General features: G+C 40.3%; 2 protein-coding genes across 14 annotated transcripts in view; one reads left to right on the forward strand and one right to left on the reverse strand.

Annotated features, from left to right (window-relative positions):
- LOC119015035 (peripheral plasma membrane protein CASK-like) overlaps nt 1–18,791 on the forward strand; it is a 47,285-nt gene that overhangs the window by 9,428 nt on the left and 19,066 nt on the right. For 4 of the 13 annotated variants that reach the window (XM_037090601.1, XM_037090606.1, XM_037090598.1 and 1 more), the window contains exons 2-11: nt 3,468–3,580; nt 7,863–7,968; nt 8,980–9,057; nt 9,175–9,247; nt 13,920–14,022; nt 14,694–14,872; nt 15,658–15,780; nt 16,186–16,269; nt 16,516–16,615; nt 17,621–17,637. In XM_037090601.1, the coding sequence (XP_036946496.1) occupies nt 3,468–3,580; nt 7,863–7,968; nt 8,980–9,057; nt 9,175–9,247; nt 13,920–14,022; nt 14,694–14,872; nt 15,658–15,780; nt 16,186–16,269; nt 16,516–16,615; nt 17,621–17,637 (976 nt within the window). Of the gene's footprint in view, nt 1–3,467; nt 3,581–7,862; nt 7,969–8,979; nt 9,058–9,174; nt 9,248–13,919; nt 14,023–14,693; nt 14,873–15,657; nt 15,781–16,185; nt 16,270–16,515; nt 16,616–17,620; nt 17,639–18,791 lie in introns of all 13 variants that reach the window. The other 9 variants (XM_037090609.1, XM_037090600.1, XM_037090605.1 and 6 more) reach the window with 5 other exon arrangements.
- LOC119015036 (probable G-protein coupled receptor 34) lies at nt 9,638–12,609 on the reverse strand. The gene is made up of 3 exons (XM_037090612.1): nt 12,362–12,609; nt 12,168–12,278; nt 9,638–11,670 (listed from the first exon to the last, which is right to left on the reverse strand). The coding sequence occupies exon 3, from the start codon at nt 11,642–11,644 to the stop codon at nt 10,346–10,348; it is 1,299 nt and encodes a 432-aa protein (XP_036946507.1). The 5' UTR covers nt 11,645–11,670; nt 12,168–12,278; nt 12,362–12,609; the 3' UTR covers nt 9,638–10,345.

The following is an 18,791-nucleotide window of genomic DNA, read 5'->3' on the forward strand; positions in this document are numbered from 1 at the left end:
TTGTTGCTTAGAGATTCACAGACTCCAGTTGAGCAGCACTAAACTTTGCTGAACTTGTTAAATTGACAGCTTTGCACTTGAGCTCAGTTCGGGCAGCAGGGCGAACAGCACTTATCCTAGATGCCTTCTGTTGGAATCTCTTTTTATCTGATTTTCTTCTTTTTCAAAGCAAAGGCCTCCATCTTAATTTATAAACTGACAGTTGACAGCCCTGTATAGGCAACACCAAGGCCTATAAGATCATATCACTTGTATAGTCATAGTTTGCTGGACAGTATATCTTCTCAGAGGTTATTGTGATAATTGTAATTTTGTCAATATTAGGCCACTGACATTATAGTAATATAGTAGCACAATAATCAATCAATCAATCAATCAATCAATCAATCAATCAATCAATCAATCAATCAATCAATCAGACATTGGAATTAAAATGTGTGCAAATGTATGCATCCTGGTCAAAAAGAATGATCCTTGTCATGTATATGCATTGAAGTCAATAACATGTACGATAAGTGGTTAACTTTAAAAAAAAACAAATTGTTTCTGTATCTTGCAGGTGAACAAACATCCCAAATCCCAATATTTGGGAAAACTAACAGAGTGAATTATGCTAGATGATTGCTCCAGCACAAGAGCAAAATGCTGCTTTCAGCAAAGATGCTCTCATGAGAGCAGCACTGGTGATGTTGAGTTACAGCTACAGATGTGCCCTGTCCCTATTTGGGAATGAGAAAACCTGAGAGGAAATTTGGCTTGTAGCCAGCATAGATGTTAAGAATGCACCTAACATCCAGCCCTTGATTTCCATAGAGCACAGAGTCTCAGCGAGCCAAGGAGCAGTCTGTAAAGAGTGCCACTTTGGGCTAATGTTTGATGACTGCCGCTGTCGGATGTGAGCCATGTGTGGGCGTTTTGTATGAGCCCACTCAGCACAGCTGCAGTGATGTCAGTATGGCATGCGGCCTCTCCACTTCCTCACACACATGCACATACTCTCTCTCTCACTTACACTTACTTGGTCTTTTATAGTGTCTGTATGGTAGATACTGCACATGGGTGAATAGTCATTTATTTATTTCTGTTCCAGATGATGAGATGAATTGCATTCTGATTTATTAAATTAAATGGCACCCCCAACCCCCTTTCACTTGCAAGACAATACTATTGTCAACAGCCCCAATTCGGGAATTGATTCTCCATGCAGCTCCCTTGAATTGACAGCCAAGATTACAAATGGGGTTGATGCGTAAAATCTGGCAGGTCCATTGTACCCCACCTCATTGCTTAATGGTGATAATGAGTTTTATTGACACACATTAGGTCAGTGCCAAGATGGCCTTAGCCACACTGCATCAATTCTATCCCCTTGGGTGCAGCTTCCGAACCTTACTCTCCCAAACCCTCACCAGTCAAACACAAGTGTGGGGCCTTTGTAGGGCTTGAATGGGGGTGTTGCTCCATCTCAGGAAGCACCCCACACCTCTGAGGGTTTCTTTTTAATAGCAAATACAGCTGCTACAGCTCATCAACTCAGGAGGGCAAAGGTCAGCAGGGTTGTCAGATCATCAACAGGAATCCTGCATACTCTTTAGGGAAGTGTGCTGGGTTTTACAGCTCCCTCCAGAACGTGAGCACGCTGCCTGTGTTTGTTTGTTTGTATGGGCTAAACATTACAGCAGATGTGAGAGACAAATGTTAGCGCAAATCAGCTGCAGCTCCCAGTCTCACAACATGCTCTGTTGCTTCACCTGGAGAGCTTTTAATGTTGGTTTGAGTCGATTCTCACATCGTCAGGCACGTTTGCTGATTCAGTTAAACCATTGCCTGTTAATGAACACCGCTTTCCTTTAGCAAAATAAGTTATATTGTTTGTGTGTGTTTGTATATGTGTGTATGTCTCCAGCAGCATTGCCTCTGTGGATTGTAGACCTGCGAGATGTTGAGACAGCTGTAGCACGGCAGGGGTGTGTGTGTGTGTGTGTGTGTGTGTGTGTGTGTGTGTGTGTGTGTGTGTGTGTGTGTGTGCGTGTGCGTGTGCGTGTGCGTGTGTGCGTGTGCGCATGCACGTTTGTGTGTATGTGTCTCTAACTATCAGTGAGCTAGCAGACAGAACATGGGCAAACGTCTCGACTTTTAGTGTCCTCTCATGCCACTTTTTTCTCATTTAATCTCATACCTAGTGCTTTTGCATAATGAGAAAGAATTATCATATACATCAGGAAGATTAATGAAGTACAAGGCATTATAGGTTCTACATGGTCCTGACCTGTGTGTTCAGGCGAGGAGTGTCGCTCGGTGTGGCTTTGACTGCAGATACTCGTAGGAAGGATCAGGGTTGCATTTACCAACAACAAACCAGTGTGTTAATCCATAGGTGGTCTAGTAGTGATTAACCTAATGACTGTTTAGTCTGTCAGTCTGTCATTAGCTTGCAACGAATCAATGACTATATGAGATTGGGAGAGATGTTGAGATTTTACCATTTACCATGTTGAGATTGAAAGTCTAAATAGAAAATGGAGCAATCTGAGCACATAGTTTCAGTTATTGAAATTAAAAACAGGATCTGCTGTCTTCACAGTATTCTAAAATAAATGCAAAACAAACACTTTGGGTGTTGACAAATTGGTTAAACCCTAAGGTATATCAATGGGAAACACTGAGATGATGAAATGACTGACACTTTTGGCAGTGTCCTCTGCTGGTTGACTTCACCTCATGGATAAACATATTTCAACATCAGCATCTTGTCCACAAGCCTGAAAATGTCTTCATCCAAAAACATTTTATGGGATTACACCTGTTATTATCTCAGTCAAGAATATAAGGCAGAACAGTGTCAGTCATATCTAATATCATGTGCCCTGTGTGGGCTTTAAAAATAGTGGAAGGGGTTTTAATTACTGGGAATTGTCTCTTTAAATCATTGAACCAGAGCTGATTTTCATGTTAAAAACAAACACAAAAAATGTATCGGAAGTCTCAAACATGACATAAACTTTAAGTGGAGTGTTTGGATTATGTCATGACTGGACTTGTATGTCCCCCCCATCCAAGCATCCAAGAACTGAAAAGACATGCCTTATAGTTTCTGCATGTTAGCTGCACTCTGTCAGGGCACACAACCTTACAATATCTGGCACCTCATTTTCCCTGAAATAACCTTGTAGGGCAGGCCACCCTTGCTCAGGTCTCTATAATAAAGCTTTTATTTTAGCTTTTACAGCTGTGCTGCCCGCCACTACTCTATAATTCCCATTGGCACGAGTATAGAGGCTATGATGCCTGTTCTCAAAAATGGCTCTGTCTGCCCAATGCACTAGGCTTGTGTGTGTGTGTGTGTCAGCTGAATCGAGGCATTTTCCTCTGAAAAGTCATGTTCCATATTTGTGTATGTGTTTTTTGTCGCCGTCTGTGACTAACTCGTGTGTGTGTGTGTGTGTGTGTGTGTGTGTGTGTTGCAGGGGTCCCTTCAGTGTGGTGAGGCGCTGCATTAACAGGGACACAGGCCAGCAGTTTGCTGTAAAGATCGTCGATGTGGCCAGCTTCACCTCAAGCCCTGGCCTCAGCACAGAAGGTGAGAAAGACTGCAGACCTGGTTCAAACTGTGGTTACAGTTCAATAAGTGTTTCTTTCAAACAGACTTACTGACATATTTGAAAAACATATAAATCAATGCTCTGCTTGAGGAATGGTTTGGAATAATCTGCAAATAGCCAACTGTTTGGCCAGATATCAAACCCAGGCACACACACAGTGTACAATGGCACTCTCACACACAAATAAATGAGGCATAATGTCACACATGCTACACCAGGATGAGTAATCTGTTGGAACCACATTTGTTGCCTGTTTGTGTTTGAATGGATCTTTGTGTGTTGGTAAGGTTGTTGTAGTGAGTCTGAGCGAGATATAGAAACATGCAATCTCTCACCATGTGTATTTGTGCTTTGTCATGCTGAGGCCTATGTGTGTGTAAGAGAGAGATGGCGAGAAGGATTGTGTGTGTGTGTGTGTGTGTGTGTGTGTGTGTGTGTGCGTGCGCGCTAATGTTGGCATTCACCGTGTGCCATCTGTGATGCCCCAGTCAGAGATTAGTCTGGTAGCCAATAACAGCAAGACAAGGAAATGACCCAAGGGAGGAGAGACGGACAAGTAGAGATTTACACCCGTGTTTCCCAAAACAAAGTCATTGTTCCACATAATTGCGAGTGTCATATTATTATTATGCTGAGACTAAATGCATTCTCCTGAAAAGTTGAATGAATCTGAAAAGTATTACACCGTGGAGATTTTAATCGGTTTGGCATAATCCGCCTTTGGTCAGTAGCACTAGGCCTGGTAAAAGCAAGCTTGCCCACAATATACATGATGACAGAAATGTCTGGAAGGATGTGGAAGTCCTCAAATATGTAATGGGGTAGAGCTTGTGATTCTTTTGGATGCACTCCTACCATAGAAATTAACAATGATAATGTATTGTTATACTTTGTAAAAACTGAAAAGCTCCCTGCTTTTCTAGTCTGTTCGTTTCTTTGTAAAAATGTGTGCCTTTGCTCTTTATGCTAATCTGAAGGTTTTCAGGCCCTAATGGTCTTTTACAGATAAAACAGAAATACACAACTTGATTTAAAAATGTAACACACAGCTTAAATAAGCCACATGTTAATTCTCTTCTGCCTGCTGCATCCATCTGTCCATGTCAATTGTCAGAATATTTTTCTTTATAGTTCTCTTTATAGAGTCAAAGAAAAATGTTTGTCACAGCAGCACACTTTGGAGCATTTTTTACCCTTCTTAGCAAATATTTAGAGCTACGAATAATGATTATTTGTATTATTGATTAGTCTGTTAATTATACATTTGTACATTGATACATTGATTTACTCCAAAATGTCAGAAAATAATGACAAAATGCCTGTCACATGTTTCTAGATCTAGTGTGAGGGCAGTCCAAAACCCAAAGACAGTCAGTCTGTAAATGTAAAAAATGGAGAAAAGCAACACATCCGTAGGTAGGCTGTAACCAGTGACATTTTGATATTTTTGCTTTTTCAAAAGTGTGGACAGTTACTATTTTGCTCAGTTAAAATTTTACTGATCAATTTTCTGTCAGCAGGCTGATTGGTTAGTTGTAAGTCATGTCATTTCAGCTCTACAACATTTTTTTTTTTTTTTTCCGTTGAGTGTGTTGTCATCACTGTGAGAGTGGTCATATTGCACTTAATTGATGGAGTGAAGTGAAAAAAGTATTATCAAGCAATCATTCTGTATCCCAGACAGTATTGTTAATTCTTATTGAATTGTCATGTTGCCCATGGTAAGAATATGGCAGATTTGGAATATTTGAAAAAACATCATTCTAAATTGGCACTCACATTGAATGTTCTCAGTATTAAGTTTCTATTCATGTGCAGAACAGAGAGAAATACTGCAAGTTTCACCACAGGTTAGAACAAAGTACATTTTTAAGAAATAAGCAGGGGCCCACTCAAATTGTTGAGATAGAGAACTGGAGTGCAGCCAGATTTGGAGAGTGGTTTCCTGAGACTGCATACCTTTGCTTATTAAGAAAGAATCTGTGTCAGCATAAATGTAAGTGAAAAGGAGACAGAACAGCTACAAGCTGCGTAACAAGCATTCACAGTTAACTATGAATATGTCTGTGTGTGTGTGTGTGAGCATGTAAGGGAACAATGATAAATGGTGTAATTAAGAATTTGGAAGTATTGAGCGGAGTAAATGAGTGTCTTGACTGGTAGAATATAATAAAGATTAATATAAAGTGTGAACCAGTGAGCATTATTAATCAACATTAAAGCTCTATGAGCATTGAATATCAGAGAAAAATATTATAATGTAATTTGCATTATTATTAGTGAAATGCGTATTGTACATTTAGCTAAGGTACATATTAACCCTAGACAAACTAAAATGAATGCATGCATGACCAAGCATTTTTGACTCTTAAGTGTGATTCCTATAAGCCATGAGGATGAAAGAATTTTGCTCAAACTGATCCTCTAGCTGAGTGAAATTATTTAAGATGGTCTTGGATGTAAGAATTGATTTTGAATAGGCCCAGTGAATTTCATTGCTTTCATTCAGAGTCTTTCCCAGCCTCTGGCTGCCTCTCTCTGTCCGATGGTGGACAGTGGGCAGCATTGTTAGGTTAAAGAATAGATACTCAATCAGACGGGCTGAGGACGAGTGTAAAGAGGAGAGGAGAGAAATAATGAAAGCAAAGGAACAGTAGAATGGGGCCTCTGTAGTGGGGACACAGCATCATTTCTCTCTGTTGCATAATGATACTGGTCTGTCACGACACAATGAGCAAGCACACACACACATACACTCGCACAAAGATCAGTGGACTTGCACATGGGGAGTGGAGTGTGTAAATTAGGTTTTTATGGAGTGAGGAGCTCAACAACAGCACATTATGTCTATCAGTAGGCTGCATCTGCATCTGTGGCTTGTCTTGCCAGTTGTTGGTCATCCTGTTCAATAGTGAGCGTTTCCTTTCTCTTTGAAAAGAGAGCACGTCCACTTGTCTCAGCAGTGCATTACCGTCATTTTTGTCTCTTTTTATTGAGGCTCTGTAAAGACAAGAAATGCCACAGAGTCATGGTGTGCGTGTATTTGCAGTGTGGATCTGGATGTGATGATAATGAGAGTGGATGATGTTAATGAGTGCAAACATGTGAAACAGCTTGTGAAAAAAAAAAACAACACTTTGTTTGCTTAGTGTCTATAAAGAATGGAATCCCTGTGTCTGCAAATGAAATGCTATGTAACCCCCTCTAGTGGTGAAGTTAAAGTGCTGCAGGTTGGTTGAGATGTGAAAGGAGGAGGGTGGTGTGCTGGGGCGCCAGCTTCTCTTTTCATCTCCTCCTTAACTTGTCACCAAGGGACCCAAAGTGATTTAACAAAGCACCAACCAAGTTTAAATAGCATCTCAGCAGATTAGCTGTCTTTCTTCCTCACCCAAGGGTGCCCTGATGTTTTCTAAATTATGTTTGTATTTGTTTGTTGCCTTTTCATCATAGTACTTTCCACCTTTCAAAAAAATCAGATGACAATTCTGATTGTGTTGAGACTGCACTTGTTATGGATGTGGTTGCACAGTTAAGTCTCTAACACTATTTTTTGCCACAATATTATCTTCAGGAAAGTTTTTTAAGCCCTAGAAAATGTTATTGGAACTTCCCACCTTTTTGGTTTGTAGGTCTGTAAATTATGCTTGGGGAAAATGGCACATCAGTTCCTTAGTGCTGACATTTAAAAGCATATACATCTAAAGCAAAGTAAGTGGTTTGAAAATGACAAATATTGCTACAGGGAGATTTGGAGCACAACACTGGAATGACTAATGCCACTCATTTCCTTGAATGAGCCAATAGAGGAAGCTCACAATGAAATGTCATTGTGAGCCTCTTCTATTGGCACAGAGAAATTAAAAGGATAAATCAGTTAGATTGTTTCAGTGTGCAGTGGATAAATTAGGATTTACAATATGTAAGTTTCTTCAGCCAATGAGCAGGCAGAGCCCATTTGAGTACATTGTGAATGGAAAATTAGTTTGGTGGCTTAAAGGTTTTTCTTCATTTCAGTTCATATCCTCTTCTAAATAGTGGATTAAGTTCCCTGTATCTATCGCATGGACTCATCTTGTTGTTACATCTTGTTAATGATAGAATGATGAAAATATAGGAATTAAACTTGAATTATTATCAAATTCAAATAAAGTTGAATTAACTCTCCTCAGAACTTGCTGATGAACTGTAATTATGCTGGAATTCTAATTGTTGAATGTGAACAATATCTTATTGTACCCTGTCTTAATTTCTACCTGCCAGATCTGAAACGAGAGGCCAGTATCTGCCACATGCTGAAACACCCCCACATCGTGGAGCTGCTGGAGACCTACAGCTCTGATGGCATGCTCTACATGGTCTTTGAATTGTGAGTCTGTCTGCAGCAATGTATTTCAAACCCTAATACAGTTTGATTTTCTATCCTTTTTACTGTGGTCTTAACTGGGACAGGAAACACTTGTCATATCCACCATCACAGCTGCCCATTAGTCCAGCAGTCCATAGGTACATTTGTGTGTGTGGTGGTCTGCTAAAGTGGCTCTGAAGTAGACAAATCTCAAAGCCACAGATTAAATTTGATAGCAGTTGGCAGGTGGTTGCTGCTGGTAATTTCGCACTGTATGGGTAACACTACCAGCCCACTCATTTTAATGGTTACAGACAAAATAAACCCTCAGTAAGAAGACATGATTCTGGTTTTCAAAGTCTGAAAATGTATGTCTGTATATCAAGTGATAATGTTCTGTTAAACAATGTATTTTCAAAAAGATAAATACTGGGATATGTATACATCTATGTTATATATAGCCCTATATGTATCTATAGAAATGCATTTTTAGTAGGAGCTTGATGGAAATTGTTTTTTTAAATTTTAGTCTGGAATAAAATAAGTTGGTTGATAACTCCTGTCAAGTCAAACTACTAACAGAATCATGTATATCTTATCTGAATCCTGCAGATCTTATTAGATTGCAGCCCTCCTTAATTGCACAATAATAATGATAAAGAAAATAATGTACTCCAACCATTGGTGATTAACATCCAGAGGAGTCGTTGGAGAAACGGCTCTTTGCCTTTCCCCCTCCCCTTGGCCTTTGTTTTAAATATATTTTCCTTAATCAACTTTGCGCCTTTTAATTAGTTTTTCTTTGTGTGGATTCCATGCTGTAAAACTGTATCTTCCTGAAAGCTTCCTAATTGATTGTTCTGGGTGAAAAGTGCTATAATGAAAATGTAGTGCCTCTGTGTTTATGCCAGTGACAGCAGGTCATAAAACTGCTCCCTGATGGTTGTAGATTTATGCAGAGTTACTCTGCTCTCATGTTAACCGTTATTTTAAGCCCTGATCTTCTCTTCCTCTTTCTCTCACTCTTCTCAGTATGGATGGAGCCGACCTGTGTTTTGAAATTGTGAAGAGAGCTGATGCTGGGTTTGTGTATAGCGAAGCAGTGGCCAGGTAGGATACAGTCAGGGAAAGAACATTTTAAACATTGACAGGCTCAAAATAATGAAAAAGATGGTAGATCCCCTAAATGATCTCCCAACTGACTGTGTCGGCTTTTTGTCCATCCAGCCATTACATGAGGCAGATTTTGGAGGCACTTCGGTACTGCCATGACAACAATGTGATTCATCGCGATGTAAAGGTGAGAATCTCTCCTGTGTGTCCCACTGAAATCACCAAATGTGTCACTTAACGTACACAAGTTAACTGAGGCTTAAAACCATAGTTAAAATGCTTTGTACCACAACTTCCCCTTTGACAATTCTCTTCAGCTGTGTAAAGATTTGCATCAACTTCTCGTGTGTCTTTTAGCAGAAACACATTTTTGGTGTGTGTTCAGTGTTTTCACAAACCTGGAAGCCCCTCTAGTTTGCAAGCCAGTGCGTCATGCTGAGTTCAATCGCGTGTGAAATGCTCCCTCTGCAAGTCCTTTAAGTGTTCTTTTAGTCAGATTAACATCAAACAGTGATTCCAACAGGATTAGCCATCTAACACAGGTGACAAACACCACCAGATGGAGCAGTACTGAACCAGGCCTTTGATCCTCACACCAGTCCCCAGAGGGATCAACACAGCCTTGTTTTCAGTGTTTAAACTAATAGCTGTGTGTGCTGCTGGGTCAAACGGGGGTTAAATAGTAGTTGCACATTACTGTTGCTGTTTGTGTATGCTAACAATAGATGGGTAGTTTTTTTTTTTTTTTTTTTTTAACACATTCAAGACATTAGAGTCTAAGAGGACCTCAGACCAAGTTAAGCTGACAGAAACAACACATTTATAGGTCTGCATTTTTGTCTGTCAAAGCATCTTTTTTTTTAATTCAAATAGACATCAAAAGAGAGTAAAGAGTAAAATGTACTTAACATTTTTCATCAGATACTTAAGCCATTATTACAAACACATTACACACACTTCTTTTAGAAACAATGTCGCACTCTCTGATGGGAAATACAGGCCATGTACTCTTAGAAAAGCTGTACTCACAGTAGTTACTGGACTGCATCACCTCACACATTATTTTCACACTCACATTTGACGATAATTGAAACAACGATTCCCACTAAGCACTGACGTTCAGAAGCTAACACAGCAAGAACACCTAAGTATTTAAACAAAGCACAATGATTTTTTCAATGGTAGGCGATTTGTTTAGAAATGCTTAGTTCGTTTAACAGAGAATTGCCATGTTAGAAATGTCAAATTTGTATTTCCCCAGTCTTCAGGCTTACATTATTTGTCATCACTGTTGGCTTGCAGGTGGAACCGTGGTTAGTCCTGTACGGTGCAGGGTGGAGTTGATGACACAGATACTTGTTCTAGGGGTGACTGAGGGAGTGTTGGGTAAGGCCATAGGCACAGATGGTCGTCTGAACTCTGTAGTTGAGCTGTTAGATGTTGCGTCGTTTAGGAAGAGAAGCCGGTTGCCAAAGTGGTGCCCCAGTGCTTTGAGGGCGGTTTTGCGAACTGAGCCAGATAACAGGAAGTACATGACAGGATCCAAACAGCTATTGAAGGCAGAGAGTAACAGCATCACCTCATTGGTGCGATCCACACGGTGTAAGTAGTCACAAGGTTCCTTACCGCTGAGCTGGGCTGAGATGTAGACGGGTCGGAAGGCGTGGTAGGGCCCAAAGCAGACGGTGAACAGGAAGAGGACAAAGAAGGACTTCTTGGCAGTCCGTTTATATCTCTGTGCGTTGGGAAGGTCAGGCTTGTCCCTTGACACCCTCAACAACTGCAAAGCGATCTTTGCATAGGAGACCATCAGCATGGTGAAGACGAGCCAGAACAACGCCACTAGCCCTGCATTGAAGTAGGCTTTCCCTGTAGCTTTGCTGTTACGCTGCTTATACTGGAAGCATTTGTCACTGCTCTCTTTGTCTTCTGCCATTGCGATCATGGGCACCAGCGCCACCAGTGACAGACCCCACAGAGCGCTGCATGCCACCCAGCTCCATGGACGACTGTGCCCCCACAGCGTCATCCTCATGCCTCTCCTCGCTCTGCCTTTCCCATTTATCCTCAAGTATCTGTCCAAGCTGATGAGCCCCAGCAATGTAATGCTTATGTACATGTTCATGTAGAACAGATTCCCAACAATCTTGCAGGCCACAGATCCCAGCACCCATTTGTTTCCATTAACATGGTAGAAAACCCTGAAAGGCAAACACGCCAGCAGGACCAGATCAGCCACAGCGCAGTTGATGAGGAAGACCCGCACAGAGTTACGGCTTTTATGTAGAAAAAGGAATACCCACAGGGCAAAGAGGTTACCCAGGAGCCCAAAGATGAAGAACAGGGAGTAAAGGACTGCAAGTGGCACACGGAGGGGAGGGTCATCAAACGAACATGGTATAGTCTGGTTTGAGGTGGAGGTGGAGATGGTGAAAAGAGAGTAGGGAGGGGAGAGGGAGGTGGCAGAGACGAAGGATGACGTGGAAATGGCAAGAGATGTAGGAGGGATGGGAATTGAGGAGTTAGATGATGCAGAGGCTGGTGGAGCAAAGGTTAAATAAGAGGCAGAAGATGAAGTGGTCATCGTGTATGACGGTTAATCATCAGGCTCTGAGAAAGAAGGGGGAAAAAAAAGTTGAGTCAGTTCATTGTTTCTCACGGAGACAAAAAAAGAGGCAGACAGACTTCAAAAAACTAAAATGCCCAGACTGTAAAACTGCACGTGTGTATTTTATGACTAAGGCAAAGACAGATGAGTAATATGTGGGTTGTAGTTTAAAAGGTCACACATGTAATACTCAGTGTGGAATGAAAATTATAGTAATTCAGGTAATGCCGTGAAAAAGGTAGAGCACCCTACAAAAGAGGAGCTCCAGAAGGTACATAGTCTGTTTTGTTCTGTCTGTAGCTCACAGGTTTAGATTTTACTGGTGGGAGCTTGAGACATGACTAGTATAATTCTTTGTGCCTATTTAACGCATAAAGTCCATTTCCATGGTCTTACAATAAAGCCAGGCAGCGTGAGTGCATGCTCATGCGTGGACACTCTTGCAAAGTCACTCTCTGACTGCTACACACAGATGTTTGAATTAAGGCAGAACACTCACCATCAATATTCTTTCCGTGGGAGATTGAGCACAGCTTCAGTTTAAAAATCTGGGAATGTGCAGAGAGGTGCGAGAGTACAGCAGTCCAGTGTGTGTTTTTCCTCCATGAAACTGTAATTTGTTTAAAAACTTAAGTTACATATGTAATGATGTATTATACAACTACAGTTCTTGTCTTGTCTTGCCGTCTTTACCTTTCACTCCAGTCTTTGAATGAGTCATGTATCGTGCGGTCTCCTCTTCTCTTCTCTTTCTTCTCACATCCTTTTCAGAGTGCCTGCTCCTCCCCGTCCTCCTTGCAGCAATCAGCCTGCCCTCACTCTTTTGTTCTATTAGTCCTTGTCCTCTCTTTCTGTATTTTGTGGACTCTTCTGGGCTCTTGTCTGCCTGTCCTCTTGTCTCTGCCTCTTGTTTTCTCTCTCTCCCTATCATTGCATCTCTGAGATCTTGCACCGCCTCAGTCAACATCCTCCACGCCCCCTTTTACGAGAAAAGTGCACAAAAATTACAGGAAGTGAGCCCACCACAAACACACACATTTTCACCCTATTTGTGGGCTTCATCTGTCATGCAGGTCCACTCAGTGCTTCTCCTACACTATCCCATCAATCTAAAATTACTTAAATTTGCAAGAATACTCTATTTAAACAGAATTTAATCCTCTAAGAGAGGTAGGGGTGTTTTCAATACTGCATGTACAGATTAATTACATTAGTTTTGTCTGCATATGATAAATGTGCAGTATGTCACCCCCAACCCCCTCTTAAGTATTGATTACATTCCCAAAAGCTTGTTTTTTAGCTTGCCCTCCTAGAATTTAAGTCTTGTTCCTGGAGAAAGTTTGCTTTTTAAACTGCATCTCTGAGGTAGACAGACAGAGACAGATAGAGCTTATAAACATCAATTGAGAGCTTTTGTTCTGGTCTTGGTGAGTCTTATCAGTGTTTTAAGATCTGTTAAGGTCTGTTCAAATATGATATTAAATAAACTTTAATAATTAAATCAAGTAAGTTATTTTATAAGGTTCCTGTTGAGTGATGCTTCCAAGAGGTTCCTCTGAACATCTTTATCTCTATCTTTATGAACCACTAATGCTATCCTGTAAAATGGCTTTATTTACACACACAGCATATATTTCTTACTCTCCTCCGCCTGCAATATTAATCCTATAGAAATCTGCTGCTTGTTCTTGTTCCCTAACCCTAACCCTAAACCTAACACTCCCCACTTTCACCTTACTCTCTCTGTCAGTAATTCTTGAACCTTTTTTTAATTTCTCTTCTACTGTATGCTGTCATGAACATATAATTCCACTCTGTGCTCTGCAGTTCTCTGAACGCCAAAAAGAAATCACACATTTCACTGAGCGCTTATTATCCCTTGTGTGCTGACAAAATCCTGGGGCAGGAACTGTTTCTTGTCTCATTCAGCATCATAATAAAATTGTGGTTAGACTTACGCAAGTTGTCTTGTCAATGTGAAACCAAGCTTCAATAACCAGCAATTGAACATATGGGGTTTTGCACTTTTGCACAGCAAGAGCAAAGCAATGCTTTGCACAGTTACTGTAGATGCAAAGAAATGTTTTTGATGAATAAGTCATACTTGCATGTGTTGCAGTTAAGTAGTTGATTATAATTTAGGGCTTACAAGGATGGTCCCTGTTAAACTGGTTGAATATATGCACCATTAAGCTAAATTTGAAGTTTTATTTCATGCATTATTTAAGCTGTCTCTTTCTTTTCTCTATAGCCTCACTGTGTGCTGTTGGCCTCGAAGGAAAACTCTGCTCCAGTCAAGCTGGGAGGGTTTGGAGTGGCAATACAGCTGGGAGAATCTGGTTTAGTGGCTGGAGGTACAGTATGGAAGCTTTCCTCATCTTGACCTCAGGACAGAGAAACACTTTTGCATGCTTCCCCACTATAATGTTTACACACATGACAAAAAGTCAAACAACATAAAGTTAATGATTCTAATTTTTATGACTGATTATGGCATTAGTTTAGGACTAGCTTGCTTAATTAAATTTCCAGTTTGACAATATTTTATCAATACAAAAACACAAGCAGTTCCTGGTATTAGCTTCAAAAATGATAACCCAACATATAATAATAATAATAATAATAATAATAATAATAATAATAATAATAATAATAATACCACTACTACTAAATCAAACACTTTATTTCTATAGCATCAAAGTGACAAGATGCTTCACAGAATATAATAACAAATCGTACAAGAAAGAAAAAAATAAGCAAATAATATGAGATGCATCACAAAATAAAATACAGTTCTAGTGCTTAGGGCAGTAAACAAGCAATGTAAAACACAGATGAAACAGAATATGAAAGGGCAAGATTAAGACTTTGATTACACATAATGCAAATACTTGTCTCCATAGCTAGTGTATTTGATATCCTTGTTGCTTTTATAACACAAGCCATCACTTTAGATTCCAACATGCTTCCATTTCAGCTTAACACTAATCACTCCTAAACTTGTCTCCCTGTCTGCTGTCTTCAGGTCGTGTTGGTACTCCCCACTTCATGGCCCCAGAGGTGGTCAAGAGGGAGCCATATGGCAAACCAGTGGATGTGTGGGGATGTGGGGTCATCCTCTTCATCCTCCTGTCTGGCTGCCTTCCTTTCTACGGCACCAAAGAGCGTTTGTTTGAGGCTATCATTAAAGGGAAATACAAGGTAGTAGCATATCTCCCAAAAACCGTCATTGTCTTTTGGTGTACGCTGAACATGTTCATCGTTTCACCACAGCTGGTTCCTTCTGCTCTCACTGTGCTGCAATGTGAGTCAAGGCTGATCTCTGTAATTTGTTTTTTATCATGTTTAAATTTAAAAAAATATTGCTAATTCGGTCAGATATTAGTATCTCTCATTTTTGGTATCAGTAGTGAACATTGTGACCAAACTTATTGAACAAGAAATGTATTATTTCTCGTTTTCTGTTGTCTGTCAACCAACCAGACATAATTTAATATAGCCTTAATTAATTAATACATGTAGTGAGCTATTTTTACTCTTACCCCATTTAAAGTTGAGAGCATTAAAAGGGTAACGGTAATAACTTGTTACCTTTTCAGACGGCAGTTAGTTACAATGTATAAACATGCGTGACAGTGTCAGCAGGAGGTACTGTGACAAAGGTCAGCTACCTTCTCTGATTTCAACCGAGAGCATGCATTTCCTGCTGCACTAATCCATGGCAGATGCAGTCATAGCAGGCCTACCACTACAGTGTAGTCCATCAAGCTGGGAAGATCCCAAATGTTTCTCTGAAAAAAAATATATTGAGCTCTTCCAACACTTCTACTTAATTTTACTTTGACTGACATTATAGAAGGTGATATACTAAGAGTTATACATATTCATAATAAATGGTCTTGGTTGCTGATGTTCTTCCTGTATGGTTTTCTCCCGTGTGTGTGTGTGTCTGTGCGCATGTGCGCGTGTGCGCGTGTGCCTTTGTCTAGATGAACCCGCGCCAGTGGGCCCACATCTCGGAGAGTGCCAAGGACCTGGTGAGACGCATGTTGATGCTGGACCCTGCTGAGAGAATCACTGTCTACGAGGCCCTCAACCACCCCTGGCTTAAGGCAGGTTCACACACACACGCATGCACACAATATATAGGTTAGGAGCCATCACTCTAGATGTTGACAATTTCAATTCATTATTATTTTTTAGCATTTTTGGGATCTTCCATTTTATGGTTTAAAATTCAAAAAGCAAACCATTTAGTGTTTACTGTCGATATTTGGCAATTTAAAGAAATTAGCTTCAGTTACTCATTGTCAATTTTTAACCACTGACCTATTTAATGCTGACAAGAGCACTTCCTTCTGTGTGGAACCACATCTTTGCTTTCACATCCGTTCTGTGACTGCTCATAATGTGTGTTCATGGTTTCTAATTGTGTGTGTGCGCATGTGTGCATGTGTGCATGCACGTGTATGTGCGTGTGTGTGTGTGTGTGTGCGCGCGCGCGCGTGCGTGTGTAGGAGAGGGACAGGTATGCCTACAAGATTCACCTGCCTGAAACAGTGGAGCAGCTGAGGAAGTTCAATGCCAGGCGGAAGCTGAAGGTCAGCACCGCGTTAATGCTTAAACAAATGTCTACAGTTTCAAAGTGACTATCTTGAGTTGAGAGGAAGTAACGCCTCCTACACAGGACGCAGCTGCCTCTGACCAGAATTTCTTGCTTATGTTTTCTAAGATTCTTAACAGGCCTGTCATCCTGCTGCTTCATATACAAAGCATTCATATACATGACATAACATGGGGCTCTGTTGAGGCTCTATGTAATAGCGGTGTTATCCTTTGTATCCCAGGGTGCAGTTCTGGCTGCTGTTTCCAGCCACAAGTTTAATTCCTACTATGGAGACCCCCCAGAGGAGCTACATGACTTCTCAGATGACCCCACCTCCTCAGGTAACCTATGCAACAGAGCACTGTGCTGGTTTTGGTAGGTTTGCTTCTTTACACATGTATTTTTGAACAGAAATTGGGTAAATGAAGATGCAGGTATGATAGACAACCGAAGGAAGTAAAAAAAAAAACTACTGAATTGTAAGAGAATAAAAACCTAAAGGACAATAAAATACTGTCATTTAGAATCAAAAAGTGTTATGGTTCAGATTTGGTTCTCAGTATGTCATGTAAGGTCAAAGATTAAATGTACCATCATGCATCTGTTCCAAAGAACATGTTTACTTTCTTGCCCAGTTTGTCTTCTTGCAGTTTCTATTCCAGTATCTTAATGCGATTTCTAGCTGTCTGTGTAGCAGTTCCTCTGTTTGTATGGAGACAGATATTGCTCAACAAGCCTCATTTCCCTGTCTCAGCCATGGACTTTCACTTCCTTTGAGAGGAAGGCTACAGGCTACACCTGCCATTACTTTATTAGTAAACTGAAACCACTTGTGTCACTGTCATAAACAGTAGAAAATGAGCAGTGTGTTAGATCATGACAATTAATCAGTGGCTAAGCTCCTTAAGTTTATCTGCTCAGATTTATATGTAGCTGCTTCAGCCAGATATACGCCACTGCAGATTTATGCTGAGGCTGGCAGTCTGCTGCAGTCATGCTTCCTGGTGACTGAAGGTCTACAATGGCAAAAATAAACCAGACATGTTCCTGGTCATAGACTTGTGTTGTATGGTAGATGCTTGCAGGCAGCAGCTCGGCAGATTATTCAGACTTGGCTGCTTTTGCTGATTTTCTCTCTGTCGCTGCTCTTTCCTTTATTTCTCCTCTGCTTCCCTTTATTCCCTACCTGCCCTCACGCTTCCTCACACTGCCACCACTCTCTCTCTTTGCTGTCGACCTCTCTTTCCCCTCTCTATCATTGTGTGAGCCATAGTTGCTGTTAAACCTCCTCTAATCTCAGCCTCTCTTTCTTTGGTGTTGTTTTTCTTCTGCTGTGCTGTCCCTAGGACTGCTAGCTGCTGAAAGTACGTATCCCCCCTCCCCACCCATAGAAACTTGATGTGTGATATCATCATGGCATTATCATCATGTGCATTTTATTTTTGGATGTTGGATATTGTGGGGTCTAATCCTCCATCCTTCTCTCCTGTTTCTCTTTAAGAAAAAGAAACATGGTTTATTGGCGTGCCCTCAATTAAAATTCTACCTCCTTTAAAGACAATATTCTGTCTACATGCATCGTCTTTACCTCAATCACAGGGAGCTCTGTAAATTATTAAGATTAAGCAAACCCTGATTGTTACTTTGTGGCTTGAACAAAAACAAAGGTAAAGGTGAAGTGGAGAATAGACGCTTACATGCTTCAGTGTCCTAATAAACAGTGAAACTTCCTATCGTAATCAGGATCCTGTTAAAGCTCATCTTTAGTCCTACATGCAGCACATTGTATATCACACCATTTTCCTTGAAGTATTTGCACACATTTTATATTTATTTTACTTATCACCCAATTATTGATCTGTACATGAAATAAAATTGAGATTTTTAACTGGAGTAACATGATGCATGTAAACAGACCTTTACCAAGGTTTTCTCAATGATGGTAACAGCTAAATAGCATGTTTCTCCAGTGTTATATCACTTTCATGCCTCACAGTTGTAGCTGAGTTAAAGATCAGTATTAGCCCATAGTTTTGTTTGTAATTTTGATATTTTTTTCTTCATGACCATCTTTCATCTGGTATTTCAGGGCTTCTTTCTGGAGATGTCTTGTTAATCTAAATTTACTAAGGCAGTGCTTGTTTTCCTATTCAAGGGCATATCAAAAATTGGAGTCTGTTCAGGGTTAAAAACTTTCAAGTATGGAAGTGTATTGAATAATTTTAACGCATTAAATATATATATAAAATCATCTGTAAGAGATACAGGTCATTCTCTGGTTTGGCAGTGGAGGCGTTGGAAAATTCCAAACATAGTTGTGTAATATCACCTCCCCTACCACTAATAAAGTTTGCGGTAATTTAGGATCAGCTAGTTGTATCAAATATCTGTATAGTTTGAAAGTACTTTTAAACCTCCTGTAACAAACTGTTATCTAAACATGCAATATTTTAATTCTTCTATGTAAACTACACATATTTCTTTAACTTTGATGTTATTACATGATAAATCAGTTCT

Source organism: Acanthopagrus latus, chromosome 24, assembly GCF_904848185.1.
Source record: "Acanthopagrus latus isolate v.2019 chromosome 24, fAcaLat1.1, whole genome shotgun sequence".
Taxonomy (NCBI): domain Eukaryota; kingdom Metazoa; phylum Chordata; class Actinopteri; order Spariformes; family Sparidae; genus Acanthopagrus; species Acanthopagrus latus.

Bases quoted from the DNA above. Each gene is read 5' to 3' on its own strand.
- LOC119015036 (XM_037090612.1), bottom strand. From the start codon at position 11,644: ATGACCACTTCATCTTCTGCCTCTTATTTAACCTTTGCTCCACCAGCC.